The sequence below is a fragment of the Megascapheus bottae genome, chromosome 31 (assembly GCF_031878675.1).
Source record: "Megascapheus bottae isolate mThoBot1 chromosome 31, mThoBot2.hap1, whole genome shotgun sequence".
Classification (NCBI taxonomy): Eukaryota; Metazoa; Chordata; class Mammalia; order Rodentia; family Geomyidae; genus Megascapheus; species Megascapheus bottae.
The window spans coordinates 876,081-887,237 of record NC_143539.1 but is presented as its reverse complement, the minus strand read 5'-3'; the positions used below and the strand labels follow the sequence as shown (position 1 = coordinate 887,237).

General features: G+C 62.3%; 2 protein-coding genes across 3 annotated transcripts; both read right to left on the bottom strand.

Annotated features, from left to right (window-relative positions):
• Positions 1 to 185: 185 nt before the first annotated feature.
• Positions 186 to 4,736, bottom strand: Tnnt1 (troponin T1, slow skeletal type). 2 transcript variants are annotated; one of them, XM_090322989.1, is made up of 10 exons: positions 4,708 to 4,736; positions 3,912 to 3,933; positions 2,999 to 3,062; positions 2,621 to 2,737; positions 2,291 to 2,368; positions 2,092 to 2,205; positions 1,828 to 1,937; positions 1,263 to 1,353; positions 1,118 to 1,158; positions 186 to 308 (listed from the first exon to the last, which is right to left on the bottom strand). In XM_090322989.1, the coding sequence occupies exons 4-10, from the start codon at positions 2,717 to 2,719 to the stop codon at positions 263 to 265; spliced, it is 579 nt and encodes a 192-aa protein (XP_090179115.1). In that variant the 5' UTR covers positions 2,720 to 2,737; positions 2,999 to 3,062; positions 3,912 to 3,933; positions 4,708 to 4,736; the 3' UTR covers positions 186 to 262. The 2 variants fall into 2 exon arrangements, with proteins under 2 accessions (XP_090179115.1, XP_090179116.1); XM_090322990.1 differs by having other exon boundaries at positions 3,912 to 3,930.
• Positions 4,737 to 7,934: 3,198 nt separating this feature from the next.
• Tnni3 (troponin I3, cardiac type) lies at positions 7,935 to 11,053 on the bottom strand. The gene is made up of 8 exons (XM_090321945.1): positions 11,049 to 11,053; positions 10,921 to 10,933; positions 10,734 to 10,829; positions 10,360 to 10,401; positions 10,031 to 10,162; positions 9,323 to 9,412; positions 8,818 to 8,994; positions 7,935 to 8,068 (listed from the first exon to the last, which is right to left on the bottom strand). The coding sequence occupies exons 1-8, from the start codon at positions 11,051 to 11,053 to the stop codon at positions 7,985 to 7,987; spliced, it is 639 nt and encodes a 212-aa protein (XP_090178071.1). The 3' UTR covers positions 7,935 to 7,984.
• Positions 11,054 to 11,157: the final 104 nt, after the last annotated feature.

Here is an 11,157-nt window from a genome sequence, read left to right as displayed (position 1 = left end):
GGACATGTAGTTTCCCGGCACACCCCTGGAGGCCGCGCGGGCCGCAGGCCGGGGACCCCGCCGCCCCCGGCCTGGAAGTCACTCAGGAAGTCAGGGTCCACGTGGTGACCGGCTCCCCGGAGCGCCGAGGGGTGGTGGGAGCCTCGCAGAGCCAGCAGCGGGCGGAGCCTTTACTTAGAGCCAATGCATTCGTTTATTGAGTCTCAGGGAAGACCCGCCGGCCTGGCGCGCGGCTTCGGGGGCTGGGGTCCCGGCTGCGCCTTCACTTCCAGCGGCCTCCCACGCGGCCCTTTCCCGCCCCTTTGCGGCTGGGGGAGAAAGAGGCGGTGAGTCAGGCGGGCGCGCTCCCGGCCAGGCGCCGCCCAGGCAGGGAATGAGCCGGGGGGTGTGTGTCTGTCATCCCAGCTACTCAGGAAGCAGAGGCAGGGAATGGTGAGCTCAAGGCCCTCCTGGGCAGGGTCGGCTAGACTCTGTCTCCAGAGCACCACACGAGCCAGGCAGGGCAGCCCGGGCCCGCCATCCCAGCTACTAGGGAGAGGGAGGTGCAGCCCAAGGAAAAGGTTCCTGAGCGCTCCCCACTTCCATCTCAACCCGAGAAATCCGACTGTGATCGTGTGTCACTCCAGCTAAGATCATGGTGGAGGCTGGGTGGAGGAGAACCAGGTGGGAAAGCACCTGCTTAGCAACGTAAGGAGCTAAGTTCAAACCCCAGAATCTCACACACACATCATATATACAGAATACACAGAGACAGGGCCTGAGAACGAAACAGGAAAACACATGGAGCTGTTGAGGACACTGGCTGGAGCTATCTGTGCAGTGAGCAAGGGCCTAACATTGCAGGGTGCAGGGCAGAGTCCCCGGCACTGCCCACTAGAGGCCAGGGTCCTGCTCCAGCTGGGACAATGGGAACATCAGGAGGAGGCACCGAAGTAGAGCATTGATCTTGCATTCTGGAGGCCTGGCTTGGGTTCCCAGCACACACACACACACACACACACACACACACACCACGCAAGCACAGGATTAGATGGGGGCTGCCAGATAGCTATCCCACGTGGATGAGGATTCAGAGGCCCACAGGACAGAAATGGAGGAGGAGCAGGATGGGACTTACAACTTCTGGGCGTGGCTGATGCGGTTGTACAGGACGTTGATCTGTGGGGCCAGAGGGAGAGGCTGGGATGCTGGTGGGGACATCCTTGCCTGGCCCTGCCTTGCCACCAGGCCAGCCTCTCCCAGGGACCTAGGCCCGGCCTCACCTCATACTTCTGCTGCTTCAGCTTCTCCATCAGGTCAAACTTCTCCGACTCCAGCTGATGGATCCAGTCCAGCAGCTCCTGGGCCTTCTCCCTGGTGGGGAGAGGGGAGGGCTGTGACACAGAAGAGCCAGCGTGCCCAAAGAGACGCTCAGCGAGCTGAGTCACACAGCAAGGCTTCATTTTGTCAATACCAGGAGCAAGCATGTTCGTATTCAATCCCTCCCCAGTTTCTCCACCTCGAGAACGGAGACCTCACCATTTCCCCAAGAAAGAGGAGGAAACCATGGGTTCTCAGAATCACCACCAGGGAGGAAGAGGAGGGACAATGAACAAGTAGAGAAGCAAAGGGAAGGAGGCCAACGGGGGAGAAGGAGAAACGGGAGGGGACACAAAAGTGGGTCCTGTGTCAGTGACACATTTCACAGAGTACACAACAGAGCCCAGAAAGGAGATGATCCCCCAATGCACAGCACCAGCCATCACCCCTAGTATCCCCATCGTGCCTGAAGGGGAGCCCTGCCTGCAAGCCAGAGCCCCCACCCTTTCCCAGCCTCCCCCCTCCTACCGCAGCTGATCCTCCCCAAGGTAGTCGATGTTCAGAGGCTTTTTCCGCTCAGACAGGATCCGAAGTTTGGTCTCACGCCCTGTCTGACGTTTTCCACGCTTCTGCTCTGCCTGAGGAGTGTGGAGCAGAGCCTGGGCCTGGGGCTTCTGGTCACCAACCAGGAAGCCAGACCCCGGCCTCCTCCCTCAGGCCGCGGCCTCCTCCCTCACACCTCCTCCCACTGGCCCAGCAATCTGGGCTTCTAGGGACCTGGGCCTCCCTCACCTTGACCAGGTAGCCTCCAAAGTGGGCCCCCATGTTGGACAGAACCTTCTTCTTTTTGGCGTCATCCTCGGCCCGCTTCTTGGCCTCCTCCTCCTCCTTCCGCATCTTCTCCTCCTGTGGGAGAGGGGGCTGAGCCAGGGCCCCGCAGGGCCGGGAGGAGGCCCCCATAGCGGCCCCTGGGCCGGCTCTGGGCACCCACCGCCAGCTTGGCCTGCCGCTCTCGCTCCTTCTCCGTCCTGAAGCGCTGCTGCTCGGCCCGCTCGGCCCGGCGCCGCTCCTAGGGCGCGGGGGGGGGGGGGGGGGGGGGCCAGGGATGAGGGGTGCAGAGACCAAATCCCCCCCAGGAGGCCAGGAGGAGACAGCAGGTCCCAGCCCCAATCCGGAATGGGGAGAAGCCGTCTCCGGATGCCCCCCAGGCCCCAGACCCCCAGGGAGGTGGGGACCCAGACCCCCAGGGAAGTGGGGATCCCGGCCCCCCCAGACCCCCAGGGAGATGGGGACCTGGTCCTCCCCCAGGCCCTGCACGCACGATGCGGTCCTTGAGCGCGATGAGCTCCTCCTCCTCCCTCTTGCGCTGCTCAAAGTGCACGTCGATGAGCGTCTGCAGCTCCAGCAGGTCCTTCTCCATGCGCTTCCGGTGGATGTCCTGGGGCGGCAGGGGGGCTGGGCCGCTGACCCTGACACTGCAGGCCTGGCCCCCGCCCGGGGCCGAGGACCCCCCACTCCATCCCACCCCAGCCAGGGACCCCCCACCCCACCCCCAGCCGAGGGGCCCCAACTCCTGCCTAGGGACCCTGCCCAGGCCCCAACAGGAAATGCTGGACAGTTCTTAGTTCAGGCTTCCCCCTCCCAGACCAACTGGGGAGGAGGGTGGGGGGCTGGATGCCAGGTGACAGCTGTCACTTACATCAAAATCCACACGTTCCCCTTCAGGGATCTTGGGGGGAATCAGAGGAGGCACAACTGGACGGCTGCATGGACAGAGGGGTAAGCGCATGAGAAGGCTGCCCCACCCCCAGAGTGACCGCCAGATAAAAGGGACATGAACAGGAGCATGGCCTCGTGGTAGAGTGCTTGCCTAGCATGCACAAAGACCGGGGGTCAATTCCTCGGTACCACATGCATAGAAAAAACCAGAAGTGGTGCTGTGGCTCAAGTGGCAGAGCTCGAGCCTTGAGAAAGCCCAAGGACAGTGCTCAGGCCCTGAGCTCAAGCCTAGAGCTGGCAAAAGGGACAGCACCAAGGCCCTGAGTTCAAGCTCCAGTACCTATGTGCATGCAAGCACACACACACACACACACACACTTCAGACTTCACTTAGAGGGCTGGGGAGGGGAGTTTGGCCTAGTGGTTAAAGTGCTTGCCTAGCACGCACAAAAACCTGGGTTCGATTCCTCAGTACCACATACATAGAAAAAAGCTGGAAGTGGTGCTGTGGCTCAAGTGGCAGAGCTCTAGCCTTGAGAAAGTCCAAAGACAGTGCTCAGACCCTGAGTTCAAGCCCCAGGACCGGAAAAAAGGGGGAGGTGCTGAGATAGGGTCTGCCTGAAGGAACAGTGGTCTTGTGGGCTCTTTCTTTTTGTGGGGTTTGAACTCAGGGCTTGGGCTCTGTCACTCAAGGCTAGCGTTCTACCACTTGAGCCACAGCTCCACTTCCAGCTCTGTGTATGTGAGACTGAGGACTGGAACCCAGGGCTTCGTGCACGCTAGGCTAGTGCTGTGTCAGTAGGCCACCTTCCCAGCCCTCCTCTCCCTTCTTTGACCCTCTCTGGAGATGGGCGAGAGGCATCTCCATGGCCCGCATTCCCTTAGCAGCCCACCTGGGTTTGGGGCGCTCCTCTTCTGGTGGTGATGGAAGATATAAAAAGATTATTAGCAAGAAGTCAGAGATGCCCCAACCTCTGCCCCAGGAGCCCAAAGAAACACCCAGAATCAGTGCTGGGGGGAGGCGTGGGGAGAGAAGGGAGTGGGGAGGCTGTAAGGGAAGAAGCAGGGCTCACACGTCAGCTATACATTCAGACGTGTCTGTTTATAAACCCAGAGTGTCACTGGCCACCATCAGGGCCCAGGGGTGGGTGGAGGTGGGGCCTTAGGTGGAGTGAAGGCACTTGCCCATGGAGTGCCAGGTGTGGCTTCCATCCTCACAGTAATAATAATAATGATAACGGCCCAGCCTCAGAGGGGTCTCAGCCCCGCTCTTCACCCAGCTACCACACCGCCTTGTCCACAGGCCCCCTCCCCTTTGGGACACAGACATCCTGTTTTTATTGCGATCCTCGAGTCCAGGCCCCGCATTCTGAATGTATATGGAGGAGAAGGATGCCAAACAGGATCGGGAACGAAGAGGAAGGGGACGCCAACCGTGCGCCCTCCTCCCAGCGCTCCTCAGGCAGGAGGCTGGGTGGGGGCGCCGGGCCCTTTAAGGAAGGGAGAGGCTGAGGGCCAGCCAGGCCACTTCCCTCCGCGGCCACCGGAGGGCGCCGCGGCGGCGGGGCTTAAAGGGCGGGGCCCGGCGGTGGGCGGGGCGCGGCGGTGGGCGGGGCGCGGAGCGGCGATGCTGGAGCTGGCCGGGTGACATCGGGGTCCCCGGACCCCCGAAGTCGTTCTCGCGGTTACCTCGCTCAGCCGCCGGCTCCGGCACCTCGGGGGCTGGGAGGGGCGGGAGGAGAAGCGGGGTGCGGGGAGGGGCGGCCACGCGGGGTGCGGGAGGGAGGGGAGAGACGGAGCGGGGGTCAGAGGGTGGCCGGGGGCCGCGGAGCCCCGCGCTCGCCCGCCTCCGTGGCCCGCGCCCCCCGGCCCGCCCCGCCCCTCCGGGACCCCCGCTTCCACCTCCGACCGCCCGGGCGTCTGGGCCTCACCTTCCTCCTCCTCCTCCTCCGCAGCCTCCTCCTCTGGACGGGTCGGGGCAGACAAGCGGGGTCAGGAGCCGCGGGCCGGGGCGGAGCCCGGGGGCCTGCGAAGGCCTCACGACGCCCGCGCGGGGAGCGGGGCGCGCGGCCCTGGGGCGCCCCGCTCCTTCCCCCCGCTCCCTCCTCCCCCCCCCGCCCCTGCGCCTCCCCCCTCCCCCTCCCCGCTCTCCCCGCACCCGCGCTCCGCATCCCCCACGTCCCCCGCCCTTCCCTGGCGCACCCACCCCATCTCCACGCACCTTCTGCCTGCTCCCTGAGGACCAATGGGGGGGCGGTGAGAAGAGGGGAGGAGACAGTTAGACATCTGCGGGGGGGGGGGCTCTCCACTTGGTCCTCCCCTCCATCACTTACTCCTCATAGTCCTGATCCTCTGGGTCCGACATCCTGGAGAGACCTGAGGACCAGAAAGGAGGCAGGGTGGGGTAGGGTCACCAAGGCGGAGGAACTGGACCCCGGGTCTGGGGGAGGAGGCTGGGCCTGGACCCCGGGTCTGGGGGAGGAGGCTGGGCCTGGACCCCGGGTCTGGGGGAGGGGGCTGGGCCTGGACCCCGGGTCTGAGGGTGGAGGCTGGGCCTGGACCCCGGGTCTGGGGGAGGAGGCTGGGCCTGGACCCCCGGGTCTGAAGGTGGAGGCTGGGCCTGGACCCCCGGGTCTGAAGGTGGAGGCTGGGCCTGGACCCCGGGTCTGGGGGAGGAGGCTGGGCCTGGACCCCGGGTCTGGGGGAGGAGGCTGGGCCTGGATCCCCGGGTCTGAAGGTGGAGGCTGGGCCTGGACCCCCGGGTCTGAGGGGGGAGGCCGGGACTGGACCCCGGGTCTGGGGGAGGAGGCTGGGCCCCGAATCAGTCAGTGTGGGGTTGTGCTGGGCACAGGAGGGCTGAGGCCCCGCCCCTCCCAGCTGTCCCCTTTTGTCTGGTGACAGGTCGGGAACCTGATCTGGTGGGATTAGGGCACAGGGTAGGGAAGGTGGCCTGAAGACAATGGCTGCCCCACCCGAGTGCTATTTTGGGGTATGTGGTAGTTGGTGGACAGAACATTTCCTAACAGCTTCTGGCCCTGCCAGGCCAAGCCCCAGCCCCCCTTTGGCTGGGGTCCCCCACCTTCACCACATCCACAGAGGGTTGTCACCCATTTCACCTTTACCCCACGCATCCCCGTGACCCTCCAGGCCCCAAAGTGCCCAGATCAAGGGACCCCCCAAATCCTAACACCCACAGATCCTGGCACCCTCAAATCTGTGACCCCTGGAAACCAACACTTCTGACTCCAGACCCACAGGTCCCCAGTTCATGAAAGCTCAGACACCCTAGCAGGTCCAGGTATGGACCTCAATTCTAGACCTCAAGGTATAAGACCCCCCAAAAAAATCCCTTGATTGCACCTTGCATCATGACACCCCCAGAGTTGATATTCAGTCTCTAAAATCTGACACACTGGAGACCATCTAATACTTGGGCCGCCTGACCAGATCACCCCCATTCCTGCTACCCCCCCCCGGATTGCGCAGGCCCCAGAAATTCTAAGGGAGCGCCCCCAAATACCCCACACACTTGATCACTTGCTCCTCCACCTCAGTGTTCCCCAATGTGGCCCCCATTCCCAGACCCCTAAAGCTTTCTGTGCCTACCTCCATTCCTCTTCTCCCCTGGGCTCCGGAGACCCCATGACGCCCCCCAGCCCCCTTACCTAAGCCTGGCCCACAGTTGCTGTAACTGTAGCGGGAGGCGTCTGCAGAGAGCACTGGGGCCGAGGCTGGCCTGGGTTTATAGCTGTGGGCCCCGCCCAGGGGCGGGAGGGGGGTCAGGGGAGGGGGGCAGAATTCCTGTGCTCCAGCACCAGTGCCAGCATTCCGAGGCTGCTCCTCCCCCCTCCCCTGGTGGCTCCAGATCGAGGGTCCCAGCTGCTCTGAAACGCCATCCGTGCCACCCTGGAGCCTGCGCTGGCGGTGGGCTCCCCCTCAAAGACATCTCAAGAACTCCCGAGCACTCCGACTCAGCGCCCGGAGCTTTGAAGTGCCCAGAATGGGCACACAGCCAATGCTGGGAGGATGCTTCATCACAAAGGGGGTGCCAAGACACTTCCTGTTCCCTCACTCTGTTTCTGGGGCTCCCCTTCTCCTTTCACAAACCACTCCTATGGCCTCTGCAGGAATGGCTCCCATCTGTGTATCTCTGTCTTTCTGAACTTCTCCATCTCTGTCCATCTGTCTCCCCCTCCCTGCCCCCACCCCTTTGTCTGCCACCAGAATGCCACCCCGGTGACAACAGGCTCTAAAGCTGAGGAGCAGGTGTGGGGGGGAGGGTGAGAGGACGGGGTGTCATTAAACTGAAGCGACCTCACCCTCCCCCCCCCACCGATCTGTTTTGGTAGCTTGTCTCTCCCTCCTCCCCCCCTCCAGCCAAGCGGTGACCTTGAACTCTAGGTCCCCTCACCCCTCCGGGCTCAGTAGCTCCAACCCTCCCAGTGTTCATCTTTGTTTCTAGGTCTTTCCAGGACTCTCTGGTTGGGTTCTACTGTTTTCCTCTCCCTGTCTCTGCCTCTGCCATGGTGTGGGGGGGCTCCTGGTGGCCCCTGGTCTTTCTGCAGGTCTGTCTGTCCATATCTCAGTTTCCCTCTGGCTTTCTCTGTGGGGGGGGGGGATGTGCCTAGCTCTCCCCGAGTCTCTTTGTGTCTGTGTGGGTTTTCCCTCTTGAGTTTCTCTTCCTGTGCCTTACAGTGTCTCCATCATCAACAGCTCCGTCATTTGTCTTGTCCTTTCTGGGGGGTGGGGGAGTGTCTGTGGCTGTCTTTCTGTCACCACCCCTCTGTCTCCACCCCCCTCTTTTGAACTTGTGACCATTGTAGAGAAACTAAGAAGGCCCATGGTAGAAACCCAGACTGTTCGGGCCCATTTCCCTGCCGGGCACAGCGGGAGACACACAGTCACTGGCACAGAGAGAGGCTTTATTCCTCAGGGACATTCTCACGGTGCAGGTGGCCAGGCAGGCTCAGCCCTCGAACTTTTTCTTGCGGCCCTCCATTCCACTCAGTGCATCAATGTTCTTCCGCCAGTCACCCACCTCCCGGTTTTCCTGGGGGGAGGCGAGGGTCAAAGGTCAGGGTCTTCCTGTCTCCCTACCCCGGGTTCTGGCCTTCCCTGTAGCTTGCTGGACCACTCTGCTCTGGATGCCTGTCCAAGAATCTGGTTCTAGCACCTTTTGTGTTCCTCTGGCAGTTTCCTCCATGCACTTTTCTCTCCCCCCATGCACGGCCTGTCCCCTTCACTGCGTTTCCTGACCCACTCATGGCATTTCCCTGTCCCCTTACATACTTGGGATGTCTTCTTGAGTATTTCTTTACTCATTCTTCTTCTGTCTTCTCCCTTCTACTTCCTGTGTCCCCCAAATGCTTCCTGTCTTCTCTGCACGATTCACATCAGCTTCCTTCTTCCCTTCCTGCTATGTTCCTGTCTTCCCCTCCTTGCTTTCCTGGGGTGCTCTGTTTCTCATGAGCTTCTGACTATTGCCTCCTCTCTCCCTAATGCACTATCTTCCCTTCCTCTCACCTTCCTGCGGCACCTCCCGTGTTCCCCCCTCACTTCCCGCCTTCCTCTTGCACCTCCCGTGTTCCCCCCTCACTTCCTGCCTTCCTCTTGCACCTCCCGTGTTCCCCCCTCACTTCCTGCCTTCCTCTTGCACCTCCCGTGTTCCCCCCTCACTTCCTGCCTTCCTGCAGCACTTCCTGTGTCCCCCGTTTCTCACTGCTCACCCGTGCCAGCTGCCCCCATCTCCTTTCACACTTGCTCTCCCCTCCACCTGGGGGTGGCGCCTCCCGTGCTCACCTTCTCGGTGTCTTCCTTCTTCACCTGCTTCAGGTGAGCACGCAGGTCCAAGGACTCCTTGGCCCGGGTTCCCAGCAGGGCCTGCATCATGGCATCTGCCGAGATCCTCACCCTTCTCAGGGCGGGACGTTTAAACTTGCCACGAAGGTCAAAGATCTTCTGGCTGAGGTCTGCAATCTGAGGGCAGTGGAGGCTTGTCCCCCGGTGCCCCCACCCTCTCTTCTACCCTGCACCCCTGCTGCTATCCGGGAGCCGGGAGGGGGACAGTCCTGAACTCAGGCTTGTCCTGTGTGCCCCATCACTTCCCACCCCTCGCGGCCTGGCGAGACGCAAGGCACAAGGCCCAACCCATTCCTCACTCGTTTACAGTGCCCAGTGCAACAACCTCACGTCCCATGAGCTGTGGTAGCCAGATGGAGACCCCAATCCTGCACCTCACCCGGCCTCGGGCCCCAGAACCCGCACCTCACGCTGTCATGAGGGCCACCCACCAAGCGCCTCTCACCTCTGTGACGTTCTTGGTAACTTTTGCCTCCACGTCGTATCTCTCCTCATCCACCTTGTCCACCCGGGCGTGGAGCTGTCGGCATAACTCCTGGTGGAGGAAAATGGATGTACTGTGAGGGGCACTGAAGATGGGATCCCCAGGTCTGAGGGAAGAGGGCTGGGGCCTGACCATCCAGTCTGGAAGTAGTAGACTGGAGCACACATGCCAGAGAACTGGGAGTCTTAAGAATTTGGCCGACTTATGGGCAGAGGAAGCCAGTTGTGGATTCCCTAGTTGCAGATGGCTGCCACACGACTTTCTGCTATCCCAAGAGTAAGGCAGGCAGCAGAGGTTCAGGCCTGCGATCCTAGCTACTCAGGAGGCTGAGCTGTGAACATTATGGTTTGAAGCCAGTCCAGGCAGGAGAGCTCAAAAGACTCTTATCTCTAATTAACCACTTGAAGACTGAAGGGGGGGCTGTGGCTTCAAGTGGTACAGCACTAGCCTTTAGCAAAAGGAGTCCAGGATGGGAAGCTATACTCTTCTTCTGGGGGGTGGGGGTCAGCCATATGTGCGACTTGAACTCGGGGCCTGGGCTCTGTGCCTGGGCTGTCTTTCTGCTGGACTCCTAGGCCCTGAGTAGACAGTGCGATGGTGCCTGCACCCCTGGGTCCTGGGGAGGCCACGCCAGGCCAGGCCAGGCCAACAGTCAGGAGCCGGCATCACCTGCAGCTCCATCAGGCCCAGCCCGGCCAGCTCCAGAGGCTGGCACCGGGTGCTCAGGGCGCGGCCTTTCTCCCCCCGCCGCTCCTCCGCCTCCCGCTCCAGCTCCTGCTTGGCGATCTGCAGCATCAGCATCTGCGGAGGGGAAGGGGGGACACGGGCCGCACCCCATAAAGCTTTGTCCCCCTCCCAAGATGCAGCCCCTCGAGTCCAGGCCCAGCCCCACGGAGCACGACCCCTCTCCCCCCTCCCCCACATACCCGGAGGAGGAAGGAGAGGGGGGAGGGGGAGGGGGAGGAGGATGGGGAGGGGGAGGAGGAGGACGGCCTTACCTTCAGCTGAAGCTTTCTAGAAGCTGAGATCTTCGACTTTTTCTGCCAGGGCGACAAGGGGCACAGAAGGGTCAAGAAGGGACACAGGAAGGATAGCAGGAAGGCCTTCGCGACTGCCCCCCACGCCCGGGTCAGGTAGAGACAGATTGGCCTCCTGGGCCTGGGCTGGATCCCGCCCAGCCAACCTGCGCTCAATGGAGCTCCGCCCACGGACGGCTCCCACCAATCGGAACCGGTCCTTTCCATAAGCCCCGCCCACATGTCTTCACCCCGCCCCCGGCGCTGGACCTCTCTGGATTCCAAGCCCTCGAGCCCCGCCCAGCATCGGCCCCGCCCCTGCAGGCCCAGCCCCGCCACCCGCTGGCCCCGCCCACCTTGGCATGGGGCTCGGTGGCATAAGCTCGATAGTTGGCAGAGGAGCGACGTCTGACTGGGGCGGGTGGGGCCTGGGGGTGTAGGAGAGGGTTGCATCACCACCATAGGCCCCCAACCCTCCCCAGACCCCCTGCCACTGCAGACGCCTCCGGAGTCCCAGCCCACACTTGATTCCACCGAACTCACCGCCTCTTTGCTCCTGGAAGGGGGAAACAGAGAGGGGAGGTCAGTGGGCCTTGGTCACATCGCCTCCACAGATGACAGGGCCACCAGCTCACTTCCCCAGGGGTCCCTGGCGTCCCCCAAATTCTTACCTCATTTCCCCTGGGACCCCTGCCTCTACATCCCCTCACACCATGTCCAGCCTTGTAGCCCACACCTCCAGGAACTCTGGAGAACCCCCCGCCCAACGCACTTCCCTTT

Coding starts and splice junctions, on each gene's coding strand:
- Tnnt1 (XM_090322989.1), bottom strand. CDS start 2,719: ATGGAGAAGGACCTGCTGGAGCTGCAGACGCTCATCGACGTGCACTTT. Junction 1,938..2,091: donor TTGGAGGCTACCTGGTCAAG/GTGAGGGAGGCC, acceptor CACACTCCTCAG/GCAGAGCAGAAGCGTGGAAA. Junction 1,159..1,262: donor TGAAGCAGCAGAAGTATGAG/GTGAGGCCGGGC, acceptor CTGGCCCCACAG/ATCAACGTCCTGTACAACCG.
- Tnni3 (XM_090321945.1), bottom strand. Junction 10,402..10,733: donor CCACCGAGCCCCATGCCAAG/GTGGGCGGGGCC, acceptor TCGCCCTGGCAG/AAAAAGTCGAAGATCTCAGC. Junction 8,995..9,322: donor TTACCAAGAACGTCACAGAG/GTGAGAGGCGCT, acceptor CACTGCCCTCAG/ATTGCAGACCTCAGCCAGAA.